Source organism: Lepidochelys olivacea (assembly GCF_965140295.1).
Source record: "Lepidochelys olivacea isolate rLepOli2 genome assembly, chromosome: 2".
Lineage (NCBI taxonomy): Eukaryota > Metazoa > Chordata > Testudines > Cheloniidae > Lepidochelys > Lepidochelys olivacea.
The window spans coordinates 11,914,813-11,940,084 of NC_140412.1; the positions used below are offsets into that span (position 1 = coordinate 11,914,813).

Consider the following 25,272-nt stretch of genomic DNA (forward strand, 5'->3'; position numbering starts at 1 on the left):
GGCAGAGGGTTGGGGTGCCGAAAGAGGTATGGGGTGGTGGCTCTGGGAGGGGGGTCAGGGCTGGGGCTTGAGGTGCAGGAGGGGGCTCAGGGTGCAGAAGAGGGCAGGGGGTGCTGGCTCTGGCAGGGGGCTCAGGGCTGAGGGTTGGGGTGCAGGAGGGGGTATAGGGTGCTGGCTCCGGGAGGAGGTTCAGGGATGAGGCTTGGGGTGTGGCCTCCCACTGGGCAGCACTTACCTCCAGTGGCTCCTGGTCGGCAGTGGGTGCAGCGAGGCTAAGGCAGGCTCCCTGCCTACCCACCCCCACACCGCTCCCGGAAGGGGCCAATGCGTCTCTGCGGCCGCTGGGGTGGGGAGGGTGGGTGGCCAGTGGGAACTGCGGGGGCCGTGCTTGCAGGCAGGAGCAGTGCGTGCGGAGGGAAACCCCTTTCCCCCTGCCCCCGGGGCCACGGGGCTGCACTGGCCGCTTATGGGAGCAGTGTGTGTGTGTGGGGGGGTGTAGCTTTAGGCAGCCACACTGCGTTGCCACCGGAGATTGCGATCGACTGGGAGATCCTCTAGGATCGACCGGTTGGTGACCACGGCTTGCACTGCAATCATAGGGACTTGCAAAAAGAAAAGGAGGACTTGTGGCACCTTAGAGACTAACCAATTTATTTGAGCATGAGCTTTCATGAGCTACAGCTCACTTCATCGGATGCATACCGTGGAAGCTGCAGCAGACTTTATATACACACAGAGATCATGAAACAATACCTCCTCCCACCCCACTGTCCGGCTGGTAATAGCTTATCTAAAGTGATCATCAAATTGGGCCATTTCCAGCACAAATCCAGGTTTTCTCACCCTCCACCCCCCCCCACACACAAACTCACTCTCCTGCTGGTAATAGCTTATCCAAAGTGACCACTCTCTACACAATGTGCATGATAATCAGGGTGGGCCATTTCCTGCACAAATCCAGGTTCTCTCACCCCCTCACCCCCCTCCAAAAACACACACACACACAAACTCACTATCCTGCTGGTAACAGCTCATCCAAAGTGACCACTCTCCCTACAATGTGCATGGTAATCAAGGTGGGCCATGTCCAGCACAAATCCAGGCTTGGTGACTTGGTGATGTCTTCATACACGAGGACAGCACTGGAGGTTCATTTTGCCGAGACATCTGTCGCCTGAGTCAGCAGCAAAGCTGTTTAAAGAACACACATTCAAGCGACCTATGATCTAAGAAAAAAGATACAGGGGAGAGAACATCTCTCTGCAGCAAGCTTTGCTGCACCCCTCCCGCTGAGCAACATGTCACAGAATCGAACGACATAAGCTTGACTGAAGAGTCATCCCATGGAAATGATAACACATACACTGGAACAGGTTAATTCCTTCATAGAAAAGGGCACTTGCGTTAGCTCTCATTTCCTCCGGTGCTTAGAGAACAGTACCTTTGTTATCTCTTTAGCAACTAACTGTCTTCTGCTTTATTTATGAGACAAGATGTTCCACATGTTTTTGAAGCCTGCATGGAAACACTGCTTCTCTAATCCGATTAACAGACAGTATCAGTTGAGTGAAGGACCATGATCTGTCAGGTCTGTGGTGCAACATAAAATGCTTATGCTAATGAGCAATTGAGGAGAGCTGTCAGTGGATGCATACTGCGTTTGAATGTTTTCTTCCCTACCTGCTTTGTTGTGCCTAGCTATGAAAAATCTTAGGGGAGGAAGTTTTGTCAGTCGCTAAGAAACTTACCTGGATAGAATTTTTGAATTAAAAATATTGCCATCCAAGAAAATGTGTGAATATCTGAGGTGTGCAAAACCCTGAACATGGGGTCTGTAATGACATCCAGCAGATGTGGAAGCCGTAGTAGACAAGCAGAGGCCACTGTCATACCGCCAGTGTGATCCAAAGAGGGGTTTGAGCTACTTCTAAGCTAGCAGATAGACCTGTGGTGGCACAAGTTCTCCTCCCTTCTGCATGTACACACAAACAAGCAGGCTCCGTAGAAGCAGTGTGATCTGGTGAATAGGACACTGGACTGGGAGTCAGGACACCTGGGGCCTATACCTGGCTCTGTCACTGATCTGTGGTGTAACCTTGGACAAGTCACTTTACCTCTGCGTGCCTTAGTTTCATAGTTGGAAGTGACCTCAGAAGGTCATCTAGTCCAACCCCCTGTTCAAAGCAGGACCAGTCCCCCAATTTTTGCCCCAGATCCCAAAATGGCCCCCTCAAGGATTGAGCTCACAACCCTGGGTTTACCAGGCTAATGCTCAAACCACTGAGCTATCCCTCCTACCTTTTGTCTTTCCTGTCTATCTAGATGGTAAGCTCTTGGGAGCAGGAACTGTCTGCTCCTGTGTACAATGGGACCCGAATTACAGCCTCTAATAATATAAATAATTAATAATAGGAGAGCAGGGTGCAAAGAGGCAGATTTTAATTACCTGTTACAGTGTCCAAACGACACAGCTGTGTGCCCTGTTCTTTTGTAGACCAAACACCTGGAGGCCAGGGCTGAGCAAATAGCAAATACAACCACAAAACCAACAAATGCACCCCAGAACATGAAGGTCTCAGTATAAAAGCCCATCTTTAGTGCGAAGGGGGACTGGTGTTGAGAGCAGACATGCAGCTGACAGTTCAAGGGCTGGTTATCTTGAGATAACAGATGACATCACTTTCATCTGGGGTACAGCCAGTGTCCTCTAGAACGGTCCAGAGTGAATGTCTCAGCTGAGCACTGGGCTCTGTCTATAGGGAATTTCTGTCAGCAGTGCTGCATATTGAAGGGAAAAACCGAGACAAATTCTTCCAGCTCCAGGAGTGGAGGAGAGTGAGAATACAATGATGACAGCAGTGAAGTGAAGCTTCCAAAAGTCCTGAGAATAGCAGAGAGAAAAAACTATGGGTGACGTCCTGTGCCTGATTTCAACAGGGACAGGATTTCAGCCCATGTCCGGGATCTGGTACTCCACTAGCCCTTGCACTTTGTGTTGCTATGTACACTTGTGCAAAGTGGGTGAAAAAGAGTAACCATCTGGGGCCAAAATCCCAGCTGGTTTCAATCAGGGAGGCTTCAAGGCAAAGGAGCAGCACCAGTTTACACCAGCTGAGGATTTGGCCCCTGATGTGGTAGTGATTTGCTCCTATTTTGCACTCCCTCTTAAAGGTATTAATGGGTAACAAGCTGTAAGGCAGGGGAGAACTGAGCCCCAGTCTGTATGTGAAGATTCATAGGGATTTGTACAGTTTCTGTGGAGTGCTCTGATATCAGGGTGGCTGTGGGTCTGATAAAATCATTGGTAGTATTTAATATTTATATTGCAGTATAGCCCAGATGCCCCAGTCAGGATCAGGGCCCCATAGGGCTAGGCGCTGTACAGACACACCGAAAGGGACAGTCCCTGCCCTGATGAGTATACAGTCTAAGAAGACAGACCCATCCACAAGAATTCTAGGCTGGCCTTTTGTGCTTTTGTTAGCCAAAATGTAACTGGCATGGAATCTAGCAGGGATACATATGTGTTTTTTAAATAATGTGTTGGAGCATTTCATGTCTCATAGCTGTAATATGCTGCAAGGGTTAGAGCCTGGGCAGTGAAAGAACACAGCTGATGTTATCTGGAAGTATTAGAGATAAGGTGCTGCAATTTCATGGGGAGAAGATGACCTGTCATTGGCTGAGTACCACCGCTGGCTGCTGTAGCAGAAGACTATACCTTGCCTATCCCTTGACTTCAGCAAGGCTTTTGATACGGTCTTCCACAGTATTCTTGCCATAAAGTTAACAAAGTATGGATTGGATGAATGGACTATTAGGTGGATAGAAAGCTGGCTAGATTGTCGGGCTCAATGGGTAGTGATCAATGATGTCTAGTTGGCAGCCGGTATCAAGCAGAGTGCCCCAGGGTTCGGTCCAGGGCAATGTTCCCTCAAATTTTTGACAGGCCGTGTGCACAAAAAATTTCTTCTGTGCAAATTATGCGTCTGTGCAAATTTTTGTGCATGCAGTGTTTCACCGTGTGCACGGGGTTTGGGGTCTGTGTGCGTGTGCACACGAGCACAGCTTAGAGGGAACAGTGGTCCTGGGGCCAGTTTTGTTCAACATCTTCATTAATGATCTGGAGGATGGGATGGATTGCACCCTTAGGAAGTTCGCGGATGACACTAAGCTGGGGGGAGAGGTAGAAAAGGACCTGGGGATTACAGTGAATGAGAAGCTGGGTATGAGTCAACAGTGTGCCCTTGTTTCCAAGAAGGCTAATGATATATTGGACTGCATTAGTAGGAGCATTGCCAGGAGATTGAGGGAAGTAATCATTCCCCTCTATTCAGCACTGGTGAGGCCACATCTGGAACATTGTGTCCAGTTTTGGGCCCCCCCACTACAGAAAGGATATGGACAAATTGGAGAGAGTCCAGCGGAGGGCAACAAAAATGATTAGGGTGCTGGGACACATGACTTATAAGGAGAGGTTGAGGGAACTGGGCTTATTTAGTCTGCAGAAGAGAAGAGTGAGGGGGGATTTCATAGCAGCCTTCAACTACCTGAAGGGGGGTTCCAAAGAGGATGGAGCTCGGCTGTTCTCAGTGGTAGAAGGTGACAGAACAAGGAGCAATGGTCTCAAGTTGCAGTGGGAGAGGTCTAGGTTGGATATTAGGAAAAACTGTTTCACTAGGAGGGTGGTGAAGCACTGGAATGCGTTACCAAGGGAGGTGGTGGAATCTCTATCTGTAGAGGTTTTTAAGGCCCGGCTTGACAAAGCCCTGGCTGGGATGATTTAGTTGGGGTTGGTTCTGCTTTGAGCAGGGGGTTGGACTAGATGACCGGCTGACGTCCCTTCCAACCCTCATCTTCCATGATTCTATGACATGGTGTAATATATTTCATAGAGACTGGGAAGAAAAAGGAGATAGAAAGAGCTGCAGATCTGAGGTTGCTGCTCTTATTGATAGAGCAGAACGAGTAGTTTAGTATACCTCCTTCCACTGGTTATAGGTCTGATTAAGAGTTATGGGCCATTAGTTACACAGACACCATTTTCCTTGTTACAGAGAAGAGAGGACCTTGATTGTAATTTCTTAACATAGGGCCTGATGCTGCACATCTTTACACAGGGGAGTTAGGATTACTCACATGAGGAAGGGTTTGCAGTAATGCATCCCTAGATTATGAGGTCTATGGGGGCAGCCACAGTGTCTTCCATTTGTCTGTAGAGCAAACATGAACTACAGATCAACGAACAACCTCTCCACCAGAAACAGGTATTTCAGACTTGTTCAGTTAACACCAGTGATCCCCAAACAGTGAGCCTGTTTAAGAACTAATAGTTTTTCTGTCATTCACCTTCATGAAGGTTGCCTCTTAAATTCTGAGGTTGGAGAACCTTGGCTTTTCAAAGTGTGGGGGGGTTTGCTTTGACTTAACTTGTGTCATAGTAAGGACCAGCATGGAGCCAGGGAGCCTGGGGGAAGAGGGAGAAGCAGCCTCTCCCCTCCCCAGAACACAGGGCCTGAAATTCGGTTTGTTCTTAACCAGGCCATGGTACAGTGTGTGTGTATGTGTGGGGAGGGGGGAAGGGGGTTACTCCTTACTCCCTCTGCATCGCAGACTGTGAACCTATGTAAGGGCGAGCTTTCTTGGCCCAGTTCGTTGATGATAACATCCTCTGTGGATGTACCTCCATTTGCAGCACTCTCACACTTCACGCTTAGAATCCTAGACTATCGGGGCTGGAAGGGACCTCAGCAGGTCATCTAGTCCCACCCCCTGCTCAAAGCAGGACTCAGGCTTCTCTGAGTTTAGCCCCTCATTAGTGGCTAAGTTTAGCATTGCCTTCTGCAAGCGGTGTGTTGGCCTGTGCGGACCCCTGAGCAGCACCTACAGGAAGTTATTCTAACAATGCAAGCCAGTGACTGCCAGTTAATAGACCCTGAGGGAAAGTTTTTCCTGAACTTTTGTTCTGTAGCGTTAAAAGGCAGGGAGCGGGATTTCGAGTGAAAAACCCTGCTGGTTCCTTTTGTTTAGCCTTCACTGGCTTTAAGAAAATATAGATTTTTACAGATTGGCTTAACCAGAACCTGTTCTATATAGTGGTGGGGGTATGGATGGGACATGGCGGGTTCAAAATACAAACCCAGGTGGGTTAACTGAGAAAGGGTGCTGGATGATTTGCTCACAGTCATGTAGTGATTAGCCACACTAGGAATCACAGAAATGTAGGGCTGGAAATAATCGTAGACCATCCCTGGCAGGTGTTTGTCCAATCTGTTGTTAAAATCCTCCAATGACGGGGATTCCACAACCTCCCTTGGAAGCCTCTTCCAGTGCTTTGCTATCCTGATAATTAGAAAGTTTTCCTAAATCTCCCCTGCTGCAGATTAAGCCCATTACTTCTTGTCCTACCTTCAGTGTACATGTTGAACAATTGATGACAGTCCTCTTTATAACAGCCCTTACCATATTGGAAGACTGTTATCAGGTTCCCCCCTCAGTCTTTTTTCCCCAAGGCAAACTTGCCCAGTTTTGTTTAACCTGTCCTCATAGGTCAGTTTTTCTAAACCTTTTATCATTTTGTATTGCTCATCTCTGGACTCTGTCTGAGTTATTCACATCTTTACTAAAATGCAGTACCCAGAACGGGACACAGTGCTCCAGCTAAGGGCTCAGAATTGCCAAGTAGAGTTGGACAATTACATCCCATGTCTTACATATGACACTCCTGTTACTACACCCCAGAATGACATTAGCCTTTTTTGCAGCTGCATCACTTTCTTCACTCATATTCAGTTTATGATCAACTAAACCCCTAGATACTTTTTCAGCAGTTGTTCCCTATTTTGTAGTTGTGCATTTGATTTTTCCTTCCTAAGTGAAGTACTTTGTACTAGTCTTTATTGAATTTCATCTTGTTGATTTCAGACCAATTCTTCAATTTGTCAAGTCCTTTTGAGTTCTCTTCCTGTCCTCCAAAGTGCTTGCAACCCCTCCCATCTTAGTGTCAACTGCAAATTTTATAAGCCTTCTCTCCACTCCATTATTCAAGTCATTAATGAAAATATTGAATAGTATCAGACCCAGAACTGACCCATGGAGGACTTCACTAGATACACCCTCCCAGTCTGACATGAAACCATTGATAACTATTCTCTGAGTACGGTCTTTCAACCAGTGTTGCACCTACCTTATAGTAATTTCGTCTAGGCTTTGTTTCCCTAGTTTGCTTATGAGAATGTCATGTGGGACTGTGTCAAAAGCCTTATTATTACATCTACTGCTTCCTCCCTTATCCAGTTGGCCAGTAACCCTGTCAAAGAAGGAAATTAGGTTGATTTGACATAATTTGTTCTTGCCCAATCCATACTGGCTATTCCTTATAGCCCTGTAAGCCTGAGAACAGAACCCAGGAGTTCTGACTGTCAGAATTCTCTTCTAATCAATACCAACACCTCTTCTAGCGTGACAGTTCTTCTGTGCTCCACAGCTCCTAACGAAGTCTTCAGCAGGTGTGTGTGTATCGGAGGGTTGGGGATAGTAGCATGATCCTGTTCCTTTTCCCTGTTTCTTTTGCCAGTGTGCATTTTCTCAGCCTGTAAGCCAATGAACTAGTGCACCAGCCTCGGCACCAAAGAATACCCTCCGGCCACGAGATTTTGATCTTTTTTCTCCAGGGATTCAGTTTTATTTCTGCAAATAAAACTGTTTAACACTAGTTCAGTATCTCAGTCATGTCCTTTCCCCTGACCTGGGTGTCAAGCTGTCTGGAGTGGCTTATGAGCAAGAATAGCAACCTCAAAGCAGACTGTTAAGATGCTTGGGGTACCAACCCCAAGTTGGTTGTGAGTTCTATACTTAATGGAAAAATTGGAAAGAGTCCAGTGAAGGGCAACAAAAATGATTAGGGGACTGGAACACATGAGTTATGAGGAGAGGCTGAGGGAACTGGGATTGTTTAGTCTGCGGAAGAGAAGAATGAGGGGGGATTTGATAGCTGCTTTTAACTACCTGAAAAGTGGATCCAAAGAAGATGGATCTAGACTATTTTCAGTGATAGCAGATGACAGGACAAGGAGTAATGGTCTCAAGTTGCAGTGGGGGAGGTTTAGGTTGGATATTAGGAAAAAAATTTTCACTAGGAGGGTGGTGAAACACTGGAATGCGTTACCTAGGGAGGTGGTGGAATCCCCTTCCTTAGAAGTTTTTAAGGTCAGGCTTGACAAAGCCCTGGCTGGGATGATTTAGTTGGGATTGGTCCTGCTCTGGGCAGGGGGTTGGACTAGATGGCCTCCAGAGGTCCCTTCCAACTCTGTTATTCTATGATTCTATGATTAATTTCACCAATCAAGTAATAAGTATAAACTCCTCAGGTACTATACAGACTTAACATGGAGGCACAGACAGTCCCTTTGGGTATTCCAATCTATGTTGCCACCCAGGCAAGCTTGACTCTGACAGATGGTCCATTACACCAAAAATCACAACAATATTCAGGTTACTCTCAGTTCCAAAGCATCAGTCACTTACTCCAGGTCAGTTACTCACCAAAGATCTCTCACCTAGATAATGTTTGTAGTCAATCCTGTAACAAACTAACTAAAGGTTTATTAACTAGGAAAAAGAAATGTGAGTTATTTACAAGGTTAAAGCAGGTAACATATACAGAGAAAAGAGTTATACACACACATACACAAATAAGTTGAGATCTTAAATTCCAAATGATAATAGAAACTTCTTTAATAAGCAAACTTTATGTGTCTTTTAGGGCTAACCCAAGCTAAACAGTTGGGGGGACTCTTTGCTTGTGCTTAGAAATCCTTAGAGTTGGGTTCTCTTTGCTTGTGCTTCTTGCTCAGAGTTCAAGCAGCATAGGAACACTAAGTTCTCCTTAACAGACATTTTTATTCCCTTCCTCCAGCATTCAAGCTGTGATGGGACAAAGGCTTTGGCACATACCCTCTTCAGAGGTGTGGGGGAAGTAGTCACCAAAGTCTTTTTTCCACAGTGGCCCATTTGGATTCAACAGTCCTTCCTGAAAGGCCTGAGATAACAACTCTTGTGGTGAATGAGTATTTCACACTTGGTAATGCTTCTCCCCTGGCTGAAGGGGATTTACAGCCTTAGCAAACGTTTTGATAGTTACAGAGAAAACATTTAAACATTACCTTATACCACGGGATACAGATATTAGAAGTAGGATTAATATGTGCAGCTCCTTATAAGCATTCCATAAAGTCTAAACACCAGACATATTCTTATAACACTAATATCTATGTTAACTACACTAACCCACAGGTGAGCCGGACTCATTTCCAGGTATGCATATGTCAGCGTACAGTGTGGCCTGGGGCCTTGGCATGAGCTTGCACCTGCTGTGCCGTTGTCTTCGGCAGGAGCCTGTCAACTCCCTGCAGCTTTTATACTCCTTTCTAGCCTGCTCCCTGCAGGAATTACATTCCACAGGCCATCTACGTGGAAGTCGCATGTGAACTGGGTTCTTTTTCCTGACCCAGAGACTCCTGCAGCAGTGTCCCTACTCCTTACTGCTCTCTTTAACAACTAGGCTACTTTGCTGACTCTTATGAGGCCAAATAAGTGATCTTCAAGCTATCATCTGCCCTCACAACATCAGCTAGGAGGCCACTGGTTAGTTACAGGTCAGGGCAAAGCCCAGTTCCCCCTAAAAGGCCAGCCCCCCGTGTGACATAGCCATTTGCAACTGGTCATCTTGGAAGCCAGAATTATCCCGTACAACCTTGTACCTGTTCTCCCAGCACCTCCTTTGAAGCATCACCACAAAGGATTCTGGAGGATATGTGATGTAGAGTCTTTGAATGTCTGAATGGGGTGAGGAGGGTCCCCCTTTGGAAAAGAGCAGGAACTCCTGCTTTGTAGCTGCAAGGAAAAAATAAGCATTGGTTGTTATTGGCATTAGGACATGGGGGCACTCTTGGCTGATAGAGGGATGGGACAGAGTTAGTGTCGCTATTGTTTGTTGTTCTGCTGAACTCTTCTGTGGGGCAAGGTTCTGATGGGCCTTTAGGCAGGTGTCTGAGAGGGGCTGATGTGCGAGGAGCTTGCCCCGTCCCTCTACAGCCCAAGCAAAGGGCCCACCGGAAGAGACGGATTTCATGGATTTTTTTAAGGCCAGAGGGTCCATTGTGATCATCTACTCCGACCTCTGGCCAGAGAACCCCACCCAGTGATTCCTGCATTGAGCCCCACAACTTCTGATGGAGCTAGAACAGATCAATTAGGAAAAAAATCCGATCTTGATTTAAAGACTTCAAGGGGTGGAGAATCCACCACAGCCCTTGGTATGTTATTCTGGTGGCTCCCAATGGAAATGCAGTCTCTGCGCATCACTGGGATGCATGTTGCCCCAGGAAGTGTTGGGAAGGGAAAGGGTGTGGGAGACTATGGCCTGCCCCCCAATCCTATGGAGCAAGACCAGTGCAGAGAGGAGGGTGTACTGCATTCCGCCAAAGGGTGAAGAAGCAGGAGTGCTCCCTCAATACACCAGGGAGCGGTGGGGGCACTGGGCTCTGCTGAAGTCAGTGGAGTTGCACCAGAGATGAATGTGGCACATTTCAGAAATCAGCCATCCTGCACACACACACTCACCAGTGATCCCAGAGCCCCCAGTTAGGAAAGTATGCATGTGAGCTTTTAGTTTAATGGTAATGGTGTACCTACGTACAAAGGGCCTGTGGTGGGGCGGCTGCCCCAAACCGGCAGGAGAAGGGTTAAGGTGGCCTTGGAGAGGCTGCACAGAACCCTGCCAATCAGGAAAGGGCTCACTGGGAGAGCCAATCAAGAGAAGTCTTGCTGGAGCAGCCCATATATAAAGGACTGCTCAGCAGAGCAAGGGGTAGTCTCCTCCTGGAGGGCAAAAGGGAAGGACTGTCTGCTGAGGAGCACCGGAGGCACGGCACGGCACGGCACGGCACGGCACGGCAGTGGAGCAATAGGAGAGGCTTCCCATGGCCAGACTGAGGCTCTGAAGCAAGGGCAGGGAAGATGCTAGGGCTACAGGAAAAGTAGGCAGCGGGAATAGGAGAAGGGGCAGTAAGTGGCTGACAGCTATAGGGTCCCTGGGCCGGGACCCAGAGTAGCGGGTGGGCCTGGGTCCCTCCCTTTACTCCTAGTTGCCATGAGGAGAGTGGCCTAAATCCAGACTGCAGTTGGCTCCTGAAGCCCGGGGCTAGACTAGAGACTGCAGTTGGCCACTGAGGCAAGTGGAGGGACTGAGGACTGCCTGTCCCCCAAAAGTGGGGAGACAGTGGACTGGGGCACAGTCAGAGGGACATGTCCCAAAGAGGATGCCGCAGTCCAGGAGCAACATGGGTCCAGATGGTGGAAGAAATGGAAGTAACAGCAAGTGAGGCACTGCTAGTAAAAGGCACCCTGGTGGTCCTGGAGAGCTAGTTCCCAGTATGACCAGCAGGAGGTGCCACAGCAGTGAGACTGCTCCTTTATATGGCCCTTTACTGGGCATCTATTCAGGGATTTCACTAACCTTGTTGCCCAGGGGCAGGGCCTTAGCAGCCCCACAGTGGAGCTGCGTAGAGTATTAGCTAATGTGGCAGATCAGCTGTTAGCATTTACAAGGACTTGTCTGACTGCCATCTTTAGTGAGAGGCAGTGAAGGATATTTTAATGGTGTATGGAAATTGCACAGAATCTCCTCCCACATCTGCTGAAATACTAATCTACAGCCTCTCATCAGTGAATACTTTGATCCACTCTAGGGGCTAGTAAATAATAATTGAAACCTAGACCAAGCAACACTGTTGTGTTTGATTCATCAGCCAGGAATTTCTGACTATCTCTGTGTTACAGGCAGTCAAGGTCTAGGTTTCTACACTGACATCCTCATAACCAGACTGCACAGTGGGAACAGTGAAAGTTTGACATTCTCATCTGTCCCTCATCTTTGAACTGTAGATCTCACTGCAATTGCCTTAGACTGCATGCAATTATGAGAGTCTGAATTTACTTTAGTTTGTTTATATACGGGTTGTGGAATTTAATATGAGAGAAACCGTTTGGAAAGATAAAAGCAGTCTTCCCCTTTGCCCGTTGCTGGAGCTCCAACTTGAAGGTGCTGAAATATTTGGATAAGTTGGAAATAGGACAGATCTGTCCTTGCTAAGTGTCCCACGCAGTTTAATAGGCTCAGAAAGTACAGACAGTCTGCACTTCAGAAAAGCATGCAGACCTTCGGGTAATCAGACCTGAGGACATAAGGTTCTGAGGATTATTTATCACTATCTGGAATCCAAGGGTCAAATTCTCTTCTCACAGAGATCACTGTAACTCCACTTACCTCACTGAAATTGCAATAGGAAACAAAGAGGTGAATTTAATTAACCTTGAGACAGTAAATCCCATTTAGAAATGAGAGGACAGCTTCCTACATGCATGTCCAGGGTAATCTACTGTATTTTAGTTTTCAGAGTAACAGCCGTGTTAGTCTGTATTCGCAAAAAGAAAAGGAGTACTTGTGGCACCTTAGAGACTAACCAATTTATTTGAGCATAAGCTTTCATGAGCTACAGCTCACTTCATCGGATGCATACTGGGGAAAATACAGAAGATGCTTTTATACATACAAACCATGAAAAAATGGGTGTTTACCACAACAAAAGGTTTTCTCTCCCCCCACCCCACTCTACTGCTGGTAATAGCTTATCTAAAGTGATCACTCTCCTTTCAATGTGTATGATAATCAAGGTGGGCCATTTCCAGCACAAATCCAGGGTTTAACAAGAACGTCTGAGGAACGGCAGGGGGGTAGGAAAAAACAAGGGGAAATAGGTTATCTTGCATAATGACTTAGCCACTCTCTGTCTCTATTCAAGCCTAAGTTAATTGTATCCAATTTGCAAATGAATTCCAATTCAACAGTCTCTCGCTGGAGTCTGGTTTTGAAGTTTCTCTGTTGTAATATCGCAACTTTCATGTCTGTAATCGCGTGACCAGAGAGATTGAAGTGTTCTCTGACTGGTTTATGAATGTTATAATTCTTGACATCTGATTTGTGTCCATTTATTCTTTTACGTAGAGACTGTCCAGTTTGACCAATGTACATGGCAGAGGGGCATTGCTGGCACATGATGGCATATATCACATTGGTGGATGTGCAGGTGAACGAGCCTCTGATAGTGTGGCTGATGTTATTAGGCCCTGTGATGGTGTCCTCTGAATAGATGTGTGCACAGCTGGCAACCGGCTTTGTTGCAAGGATAGGTTCCTGGGTTAGTGGTTCTGTTGTGTGGTATGTGGTTGCTGATGAGTATTTGTTTCAGGTTGGGGGGCTGTCTGTAGGCAAGGACTGGCCTGTCTCCCAAGATTTGAGAGAGTGTTGGGTCATCCTTCAGGATAGGTTGTAGATCCTTAATACGTTGGAGGGGTTTTAGTTGGGGACTGAAGGTGACGGCTAGTGGCGTTCTGTTATTTTCTTTGTTATGCCTGTCCTGTAGTAGGTGACTTCTGGGTACTCTTCTGGCTCTATCAATCTGTTTCTTCACTTCCGCAGGTGGGTATTGTAGTTGTAAGAATGCTTGATAGAGATCTTGTAGGTGTTTGTCTCTGTCTGAGGGGTTGGAACAAATGCGGTTGTATCGCAGAGCTTGGCTGTAGACAATGGTTCGTGTGGTGTGGTCAGGGTGAAAGCTGGAGGCATGTAGGTAGGAATAGCGGTCAGTAGGTTTCCGGTATAGGGTGGTGTTTATGTGACCATCGTTTATTAGCACTGTAGTGTCCAGGAAGTGGATCTCTTGTGTGTACTGGTCCAGGCTGAGGTTGATGGTGGGATGGAAATTGTTGAAATCATGGTGGAATTCCTCAAGGGCTTCTTTTCCATGAGTCCAGATGATGAAGATGTCATCAATATAGCGCAAGTAGAGTAGGGGCGTTAGGGGACAAGAGCTGAGGAAGTGTTGTTCTATGTCAGCAAAAAAAATGTTGGCATACTGTGGGGCCATGCGGGTACCCATAGCAGTGCCGCTGATTTGAAGGTATGCATTGTCCCCAAATGTAAAATAGTTATGGGTAAGGACAAAGTCACAAAGTTCAGCCACCAGGTTAGCCGTGACATTATCGGGGATAGTGTTCTTGACGGCTTGTAGTCCATCTTTGTGTGAAATGTTGGTGTAGAGGGCTTCTACATCCATAGTGGCCAGGATGGTGTTATCAGGAAGATCACCGATGGATTGTAGTTTCCTCAGGAAGTCAGTGGTGTCTCGAAGGTAGCTGGGAGTGCTGGTAGCGTAGGGACTAAGGAGGGAGTCTACGTAGCCAGACATTCCTGCTGTCAGGGTGCCAATGCCTGAGATGATGGGGCATCCAGGAATTCCAGGTTTATGGATCTTGGCTAGCAGATAGAATACCCCAAGTCGGAGTTCCAGGGGTGTGTCTGTGCGGATTTGATCTTGTGCTTTTTCAGGGAGTTTCTTGAGCAAATGCTGTAGTTTCTTTTGGTAACTCTCAGTGGGATCAGAGGGTAATGGCTTGTAGAAAGTGGTGCTGAAGAGCTGCTGAGCAGCCTCTTGTTCATATTCCGACCTATTCATGATGATGACAGCACCTCCTTTGTCAGCCTTTTTGATTATGATGTCAGAGTTGTTTCTGAGGCTGTGGATGACATTGTGTTCTGCACGGCTGAGGTTGTGGGGCAAGTGATGCTGCTTTTCCACAATTTCAGCCCGTGCACTTCGGCGGAAGCACTCTATGTAGAAGTCCAGTCTGCTGTCTCGACCTTCAGGAGGAGTCCACCTAGAATTCTTCTTTTTGTAGTGTTGGTAGGGAGGTCTCTGTGGATTAGTATGTTGTTCGGAGGTGTGTTGGAAATATTCCTTGAGTCGGAGACGTCGAAAATAGGATTCTAGGTGACCACAGAACTGTATCATGTTCGTGGGGGTAAAAGGGCAGAAGGAGAGGCCCCAAGATAGGACAGATTCTTCTGCTGGGCTAAGAGTATAGTTGGATAGGTTAACAATATTGCTGGGTGGGTTGAGGGAACCATTGCTGTGGCCCCTTGTGGCATGTAGTAGTTTAGAAAGTTTAGTGTCCTTTTTCTTTAGTAGAGAAGCAAAGTGTGTGTTGTAAATGGCTTGTCTAGTTTTAGTAAAGTCCAGCCACGAGGAAGTTTGTGTGGAAGGTTGGTTTTTTAAGAGAGTATCCAGTTCTGAGAGCTCATTCTTTATCTTTCCCTGTTTGCTGTAGAGGATGTTGATCAGGTGGTTCCGCAGTTTCTTTGAGAGCGTGTGGCACAAGCTGTTAGCATAGTCTGTGTGGTATGTAGATTGTAATGGATTTTTTACCTTCAGTCCTTTTGGTAGAATGTCCATCTGTTTGCATTTGGAAAGGAAGATGATATCTGTCTGTATCTGTACAAGTTTTTTCATGCAGTTGATAGATTTCCACTCCATATGGCTAAATGCAGTGCCTTGCATAATGACAGGGTTCAGAGTAGCAGCCGTGTTAGTCTGTATTCGCAAAAAGAAAAGGAGGACTTGTGGCACCTTGGAGACTAACCAATTTATTTGAGCATAAGCTTTCATGAGCTACAGCTCACTTCATCGGATGCATACTGTTTTTCGACCTCACATTCTGAAGACTTTGTCAGGGCCAATGGAAAAGAATGGAGCAATTAAGCATAAATCATAAACAACAAGGAAATAGAATTTTGTTTCTTTAAAATGGTACTTTTAAAACTTATGTCCGGGTCCATGAGTGGGGCTCCTAGGCACTGTGGAATACACGTAACTACTAATAAGAATAAAGTGAGGTCTCCCAGTCTCTGCATTGCAGCATCTGTGGCAAGTGTGAATTTAAATAAAGCATGAAGTAATATGATCACTGAATTGAAAGCGCTCAAGGGAAGGAAGAGGCTAAGCTTTCATGGGATCTGGCAATTATCACAGACAGAATGGTGCAGGCAAACAGGCTGGACATAATACTTGTAGAAAGGAAGACAAATAAGACCATTTGGGTTGATATTGCCATACTAGCAGTCAGAAATATAAAAAAGAAGCAAGAAGAGAAGATGGCGAAGTGTGAAGAAGTCAGCCACAAAATGGATCGATTATGGAAAACTAGAATAAAGAATATCCCAATGATTATTGGAGCACTTGAAGCAATCCCTAAGGGTATTAATGAGCAGCTCAAGAATACATTAGGACCGGGGTTCGCAAACTTCATTGCACTGCAACCCCCTTCCAACAACAAAAATTACTACACAACCCCGGGTCGGGGGGAGGGGGCAAAGTCTGAGCCCACCTGGGCAGGGAGGGGGGCAATGACAAAGCCCAAGTTCCACTGCCCGTGCAGGTGGGCCAAAGCTGAAGCCCAATGGCTTCAGCCCTAGGCAGGGGGCCTGTAACCTGAACCCCATCACCCCGGACTGAATCCCTCAGGCCCCAGCAAGTCTAATGCCAGCCCTGGCGAACTCATTAAAATGGAGTCATGACCCACTTTGGTGTCCTGACTCACAGTTTGAGAACCACTGCATTAGGAGCACAAGATATCATGATTAGCGACCTCCAGAAGACAGTGCTCTTAGACACCTTGAGAATGTAAAGGAAATTCAAAGGAGAACAAGTGCATTTGAGGACCTGAAACACAGGAATATTGTGGAGAGTTTAACTAAACTCCTGACTACCCAAACCTATGGAGCAGCTTCATGATCAGGATTTATTGGTGACTCCTGGGGATAAATTTTAGACAGTAGTTTTCCTCTTTTTATGCATAATGATCTTATTTGTTGTGAAGCCTTTTTGTTTATCAACAAAATATCCCGGTTACTGCTGCTAATAATGTCATTATTTTCTTTGCTCATGTTGTATCATGCAGAAGATAACCTATTAGAAGAGCCATACACACAAAGTTGATGAATTCCTTGTCTGAATAGAGATTATTGATAGGAATGTTACTACAGAATTATTTTGTTATAAATTGTGAAGCTCAGTATTGGATTCTGTCAAGTTTCAGACATGTAACATGTTCTTATGGATTCTATGAGACATCCTCTCTAACCTTAATTTAGCAGTCTTTTTCCAGCGGGCTTTACTGAAGCACACATGACCACCTCTGTTGGATCTTCATCTCAGGAGTCACAGCAACACGAAGAGTTCTGTATATCCTGTGTGGTTCTTCACAAATGGATTGTGGTGCTGTGAGTTGTAGTAGATCTAATATAAAACAATAATTATTGTTAGAAAGTTGGTCTTTTATTGGACCAACTTCTGTTGGTGAGAGAGAGAAGCTTTCGAGCTACACAGAGCTCTTCTTCAGGTCTCAATACCTTCCTCAGAGTTGAAAAAGAGCTCTGTGTAAGCTCAAAAGCTTGTTTCTCTCGCCAACAGAAGCTGGGCCAATAAAAGGTATTCCCTTACCCACCTTGTCTCTCTAATATCCCGGGACTGACTACAGCAACACTGCATACAATAATTATAATAATTTAATATTTACATTACAGTATAGCCCCCAGACCCCAATTAGAATCAGGGCCCATTGTGCTAGGAGCATATTCTGGACGCAACAAAGTTGCTAAGGTTTAGAGTTGTATTCTAGCTAGCATACCTGGAGGTTGGAAACCTGATCTGGGATGTGATATGATGCACACATTGCTTATGTTGTCTTGTAACATACCATTGCCCAGAGGTACCCTGAGTTGTGAGGGCCAGTCCAGTGAGTGTTGAGAGGAAGAGAAAAGTGCAGGAAGGAACCATGTATACGCTATGGGTGGACTTCTCTAATAGCAGCTCGTCCTCAGTGATTTTGCTTCAGACTACAGTAATGCTGTTTCCGTTGAACCCTAACTTTCAGTATCAGGTTTAGTGCATTAGACTTCCTCCAACACAGCTGGTAAAAGCAAGCTTGGATTTCCACCCAGACCATTGAGCTAACCCAATAATTAACACAATGTTCATCCACATGTTGAACTGACATGGGTCAGATGAGTCTCTCAGGCTTTAACCCTTAGAATGCTGAGGACAGCTGTATTCTTAGCTCAGTAGTCTAAATGAGGGGAGGGAGGGGGAGGGAACCAGACTATCCTTTCCCTTCCCCTTATTGGTTCTTCCCTCTTGCACCAGAGGAAAATCTTCACGACTCCCTAAGCCCACCTAGTCCCCATCCCTCCTGATCATAGCTTAATGTGGATAAACTGTATCAGCTGACTACCCATTTCTCTGTACAGTCTTTTATGTCCTCCTGTTGTGAACCACCTGAACCCTGCTGATTCCAGGTGGAGGGAGTAATCTGTAAATAGCAGCAGAGGGAAATGGGTCCTGTCAGGAAGGCAGAGCCGGGAGCAAGGGGGTTTGAACAGCAACTTAGGGTCAGGCTGCAGCACACTTGGAAAGACCCATCCCAAGCGGTTGTACTTCCCAGTGGCCAGAATCCTTCATTCATCTCTGTCCCAGAATCCCCGTCAGTAGCTCCACAAACTGGCTGATCCCCACTGTATTGTATGTTACACTCAGATCAGAGCACTGTTTTAAATTGGAGCATTTTATTAAAACTTTTGTCAGAATCAAACAAAAGCCCCACTGCTGGAGAGTCTTCTAGGAGCACCAGTCTCTACTTTGACTTCACCTTGCTCCCCTGAGCTGTATCCCATTCCAAACGGTAAAAGTACAGGCCATAGGAAAATATAGCAAAGGCATTCCATCCAGTTCTTTGCCCAAATAACAGTCTACATTTCTGCTACTGTATATATCTTAATTTATGAGTGCTACATGTACCCCGGAGCCAAACCCATCTCTGGTTTAAGACAATGGCTACTCTAAAACTGAACCTGGCTATTTGGAATTAGCCAGGTGTCCTAAGGCTTAAGCTTTGTTGTACAGTGAGTTGGAAAATAGCCTTATGCTACAATATCTGTTAGAATTCTCCCCCTACCAATCCATAGCCCAACATTTCCCCATGCTTCCCTAATCCCCTTTCCTGAGCGTAATTGCTTACTTGACTACCTTGTGCTTTTTGTGGGTGCTTGGACCATGCAAATGACAGTATCTCTCCTTGAAAAGGTAAGTGAAACAAACAGGACAGGAATAGAAATGAGGCGAATGAACAAAAAGAGCAATAATATGATTGATCATCTAGATTAAATCAAGAGTAAAACTGTAATTGCCAGCAAGGTAAATATATTCATTCTCAATAAAACACATATTTTTAACTGTGCTATTATTCAAGTTGCTGATCAAGGAAAATAACATACCCTCTTACGTAGTCAAAGGACACACACTGATATACACTTAGCTGAGTCTTGCTATGAACAGAGCATAATTGGTGGTTATGTCTGTTGTATTAATAGGCGATGTGACATTTCATTGAGCTTTCCTCTCACAGGTATAATTTCTCCTGGTGAGTGTCTTCATTGCCTTCCAGCCGGGCTGTTACATTGCAGAGCAGCTCTGTTGTTGTTTGATTTTTGACTAAACTGTGAATGGCCAAATCTTTCCCCCACAATGAGGGAAACCAGTCTCCCTGCCTTTCTGCCTCTATAATTATATGTTGCTTTAAGGGAGGTCTCATTTTGAAAGGCACAAAGTACATGAGGGAAGGACAGGCTCCTTTCGCACCACTGGTAACAGCCACAAATTAGCCTACCCTATCAGCCGTATGGATATAGAACATATATTTATATATTCCTATATATATTCCTATATATTTATAATTGCCAGGCAAGCATCTACTTATTCCCCACCCACCCACCCCCTGAGCCAGGCTTGGGGAGGAGTGGAGCTGTAGCACTTCAATGGAGGCTTCCTGAGTCATTTTGCCTGCATATGAGTGGGCATGCTCAGCAGCCTTTAAAGCTCTGAAATCCACCTCTCTGCAGAAGACCAGTACAAGGTCTACGCACCAATAAAGCCTTATCTGAAGGTTTAAGTGAGACTTAAGTGGTGCACTGGGTTTGTGCTGGACCAAAGCACAGTGGTGAGTTTCACCTATAGGTGAGATCTGCATTGCAGCTGGGTGGAGTAATTCCCAGATTGGGTAGGTATACACATAGACTCTTAGTCTTTAAGACCAGAAGGCAACAATTATGATCATCTGGTCTGATGTCCTGCACATTGCAGGCCATGGAACCTTGCCCACTCACTCTTGTAATAGACCCCTAACCTCTGGCTGAGTTCCTTACTCCTTGGGGAATTCTGTGCCAAAATATTAAAAATTCTGCACAAAAAAATTTAAAATTCTGCATATTTTATTTATCAAAATAACACAATATAATCATGCCAGTTTCAATTATTTTGCTAATTTTTTTCAAAATACCTGTCAGCAAGTATGTTTGTAACAATACAGACAACAACAGCAACAAAATTCAGGAAATGTTTTTTTGACAAATAGATTTCTTATAGGCAAATTAATACAGAACTTTGAGTAATAATTCATTTAAACTACAATACAGAACCATATTCCCACACCCCTCAGAAGCAGTGCAAAGGCATAGGGGAGTCAGGGGTAAGGGAGGAGCTGAGGGAGAGAGAAGTAATTGCTGAAAAGGGAGCCTGGGAGTGAACCTGGAAAATTGTTGGGTGTGGGTGGGAGAAGTATGGAACAAGGGTTTTTTTGGGGTGGGAGAAGATTGTTAGGTAGTTGGGGAGCCTTCCCCATGCAGACTCTGACTGACCCCTAGCCTCTTCCATTCAGTCAGGCATATCTGCCCCTGTCCCAATGTGTCCCTGCATCCACATGTGTCCCTGAACTCCCACTCAGCCAACCCTCCTACCCCGATGTGTCCCTGCACTCCCAGTCAGCCACTCCTCCTCACTGCCCCCATGTGGCCCTGCAACCCCCACTCCCATTCAGCCCTCAGCTCAATGCTGTCATCCCTCTATCTCCTGTGCCCCTGCCTCAGTCTGTCGCCCCCACTAGCCCTTCTAAATCCCAGTCTGTGACCCCGCCAGCAGCCCCATGTGCCCTGCTCTGCCTGACTCCCCCACATCCTGTATCTCTTCACCTGGCCCCACAGACAGGGCACTGGTTAGGAAGGCAGCCACTGCCCCCTCTCTCTCTGTGACTGGCTGCTCCAGCACAGAGCCGGCTGCCCTCTCTTCTGGCACTACAGCAGCCCTTGGCGGGGGAAAGATATAATTGCAGCAGCTCTGTGGCAGAATCTGTTTTCTGCAGGGGAAAAAAAAACCTGCGGGGGACATGAATTCTGGGCAGGCACAGTAGCACAGAGTTTTCCCAGCAGTCAAATCACTGGATTCCTCTAATCATGATTTAAAAACAAAGTTACGGAGAATCCACCATTTACACTAGTTTAAACCTGCAAGTGACCCATATCTCATGCTGCAGAGGAAGGTGAAAGACCTCCAGGGTCTCTGCCACTCTGCCCTGAAGGAAAATTCCTTCCCAACTCCAAATATGGCGGTCAATTGGATCTTGCCAAAATGCTCAGGATCCAATAGCCAGACACCTCAGAAAGAGTTCTCTGTAGTAACTCAGAGCCTTCCCCATCTAGTGTCCCATTACCCACCATTGGGGATATTTGCCCTTATCAGTCACAGATTGGCTACATGCCATTATAGGCAGTCTCATATCATCCCCTCCATAAACTTATCAAGATCAGTCTTGAAGCCAGTTAGGTTTTTTGCCCCCACTGCTCCCCTTGGAAGGCTGTTCCAGAACTTCACTTCTCTGATGGTGAGAAATCTTTGTCTAATTACAAGCCTAAACTTGTTGATGGCCAGTTTATAGCCTTTTGTTCTTCTGTCCACATTGGCGCTTAACTTAAATAACTCCTCTCCCTCCCTGCTATTTATCCCTCTGATGTATTGATAGAAAGCAATCAGATCACCCCTCAGCATTCGTTTGTTTAGGCTAAACAAACCAAGCTTCTTGAGTCTCCTCTCATAAGATAGGTTCTCCATTCCTCAGATCATCCTAATATCCCTTCTCTGCACCTGTTCCAGTTTGAATTCATCTTTGTTAAACATGGGACACTAGAATTGCACACAGTATTCCAGATGAGGTCTCACCAGTGCCTTGTGTAATGGTAATAACGCTTCCTTTTCTCTACTGCAAATACCTCACTTGATGCATCCTAGGATTGAATTAGCCTTTTTCACAATCTCATTGCATTGGTGGCTCATAGTCATCCTATGATCAACCAATACACCCAGGTCTTTCTCTTCCTCTGTTGCTTCTAACTGATTAAGTCCCCAGTTTATAGCAAAAGTTCTTGTTATTAGTCTCTGTGTGCCTGATATTGCACTTGGCACTATTAAATTTCATCCCATTGTTATTACTCCAGTTTTCAAAGTTATCCAGATCCTCTTAGTATGATATTCTGGTCCTTGTCGGTATTGGCAATACCACCCAACTTTGTACTATCTGCAAATTTTATTAGCACACTCCCACTTGTTGTGCCAAGATCATTAATGAAAATATTAGGTAAGACTGGTCCTAACACCGATCCCTGAGGAACTCCACTAGAAATGAACTGTAAGGCTGGAGGGACACCTTTCAGTATGACCCATTGTAGTCTCCCTTTTAACTAGTTCCTTATCTGCTTTTCAACTCTCATATTAATCCCCATCTTCTCCAATGTAACTAATATTTTCCCACTTGGGACTGTATCAAATGCCTTACTGAAATCCAGGTAGATTAGATCTACTGCATTCCCTTTGTCTAAAAAATCAGTTTCTTCTCAAAGAAGGATCAGGTTGGTCTGGCATGATCTACCTTTTGTAAAATCATGTTGTATTTTATCCCAATTACCACTGACCTCTATGTCCTTATTTACTTTCTCTTTCACAATTTGTTCCAAGACCTTACATACAGTTGAGGACAAACTAATGGGCCTTTAGTTTCCTGCATCACTTCTTTTCCCTTTCTTAGAAATAGGTACTCTATTGGCAATTCTCCAGTCATAGGGTACAACCCCTGAGTTTATGGATTCATTCGAAATTCTTGCTATTGGGCTTGCAATTTCATGTGTCAGTTCCTTTAACATTCTTGGATAGAGATTATCTGTGCCCCCTGATTTGGTTCCATTGAGCTGTTTGAGTTTGACTTCCATCTTGGGTGTGGTAATTTCTAATTCCATATTCTCATTTCCATCAGCTACCATGCCACTGCCTCTAAGGTCTTCATTGCCCTTATTAAAAACTGAAACAAAGTATTTGTTTAGGTATTGGGTCATGCCTAGATTATCATCAGAGTTTAGCAGTCCCACATCTTTCCTTGTTTTCTTTTTATTTATAAGGCTATAGAACCTTTTACTATTAGTTTTAATTTCCTTTGCAAGGCCCAACTCTGCTTGGTTTTTTGCAGTTCTCACTTTTCCCCTACACTTTCTGACTTCCAAGAGGTAGCTTTCATTGCTGATCCATCCCATCTTCCATTTCTTGTCTGCGTTTTTTCCCTTCATTGTTTCCTGCACCTCTAAGATGAGAGAGCAGACAGCTCGCACACAACTCCATGCAAAACAGTGGGAAGAGGGGAAATTTTGGCTCAGAACCAACTGTATCAATACAATGTGTTTGTTTAAACAGATCTTAGCCTTTCACAGGTCAACTTTCTATTTAACTGTGGGGTCACTGGAGTGCTATTGTTTTTCTAATCGGAATCTTTGATATTAAGCACTTGCATTCATAGATAAAGTGTTTGGCTTTTTGTTTGTTTGGTTTTTTGCTGAATGTATGAACTCTTCAGTAATTGGAAAAAAAACCTATGGTAGAAACAGGGTGGGGTAGAGGCCCCAGAAGTGAGCCCATCTCCCAAGGCTGATTATAATCAGGACTGGTTTTAGTATCTAATTGGCTTTTCCATAACAGTCTTGGCTACAGCCATTGCTCCCCCGTCAGTTTCTTCATCCCTGTAGAAGGAACTGATCAAATTCCCAAACTTAGTAGCTGGCTCTGAGGTGGAGAAAAGGCCATGATGCTTAGTACATAAGATTGCCCTCCTCTTATGTGCACTAGGGGGTATGGGGAGGTAGGTATGGGGAGGTGGGTGCCTAGCCAACAATCATTAACCTTTTCCACTACTGTGCAGATGAACTGGTTGAACATGACCATAAACCAGGCTTTCCTGTCTTCGCATTATGGGGCTGAGTTTTAATTCAAGGGAATTTAATCTGCTTACAGACAGACCTCTACCATAGCACCGGTGTCCTAGTACTCCAGCTCTGTTGTGGCTTTGCCCTGTTTTCCAGAGCAGATCTCAATTTGGCAGTGCAATTTTAGCATAGTTTAGAACTTTACAGACTCAGGGGAATCATTGGGAGCTGTGTGCACAAACTCTGGGCAGAATCTGGCCTGCGAATTCTAACTGTTCACACTTCTTTGCTGGTCCATGTGTGTTTGAAAGAGAGATTCTGGACTAAGTCAGAAGCCGTCTCTGCTGCTGGTTTGTAATGTCTGATTTTCTCTTGACTGCACAGGGCAAGAAGGGTGAAGCTGGGCTCCCAGGACTCGATGGCTTGCCTGGACCTCGGGTGAGTGACGGTTATGCTTTCTTCCTTAGAAACACAATGGCAATAAAACCAGACGTGATAGAGTTTTGGTAAAAAGGGACACAACTGTATGACTAACATTTGTTCTAAGAAGCCCTCAGTCAGACAGCTGTGCTGCATGCAATGAGTGGCACTGATTCTCCTTTTCTTTACACCAGTTTTACAGTGGTGTAACTCCAGGAGCATGAATGGAGTTATTCCTGATTTACACCAGTCTGAGTGAGGAGAGCCAGGCCCAGTGTCTCGCATTCACTTTAATTATCCTTAACACTCTCTCACGAGGTACCTGAACTGTGTATCTACCAGGGCATTCTCTGGACATCACTTTTACATCACTCTTCCCAGGGTGGGAGCCTCTCGGTTTACAGTACTTAGGGCAGCATCTCAGCTAATTACTGACTGTGCAAATTGATCATTGCAGAAAGACACCCTGTCAATGCAGCATGGGAAGGGGCTGTTTAACCTTGCTTTGTTATTGGTCAGGTGGCACATCCCCAGGAGGTCTTTGGGGTTCACTTTTCCTTGAGAGGAGGAAGGGGAGGAGGATGGATAAAGAAGAGAGAGACAGAACTTCCTTTAACAGGATATGTTTGCAGTTCAGTGTTCTCCAGAGCAAGGGAGAGTCCCACTCTTGGGTCTGTACTCTCATAGACCACTGGTCTAAGGATACTGGGCCAGATTCTGACCACTGCAGGGGTCAGTGGGGTTGCATGAGCAGTACATTAAGGCAGAATTTGGCCCCGTTGACTCTAGGATGGGGTGTCATATGCCCTCCACGGGAACAACATTGA

General features: G+C 45.6%; 1 protein-coding gene across 1 annotated transcript in view; it reads left to right on the forward strand.

The window, feature by feature from the left end:
- Window positions 1–25,272, forward strand: part of COL22A1 (collagen type XXII alpha 1 chain) — a 333,446-nt gene that overhangs the window by 199,555 nt on the left and 108,619 nt on the right. The window contains exon 23 of the mRNA XM_084619138.1: window positions 24,410–24,463. Within this exon, the coding sequence (XP_084475264.1) occupies window positions 24,410–24,463 (54 nt within the window). The remainder of the gene's footprint in view (window positions 1–24,409; window positions 24,464–25,272) is intronic.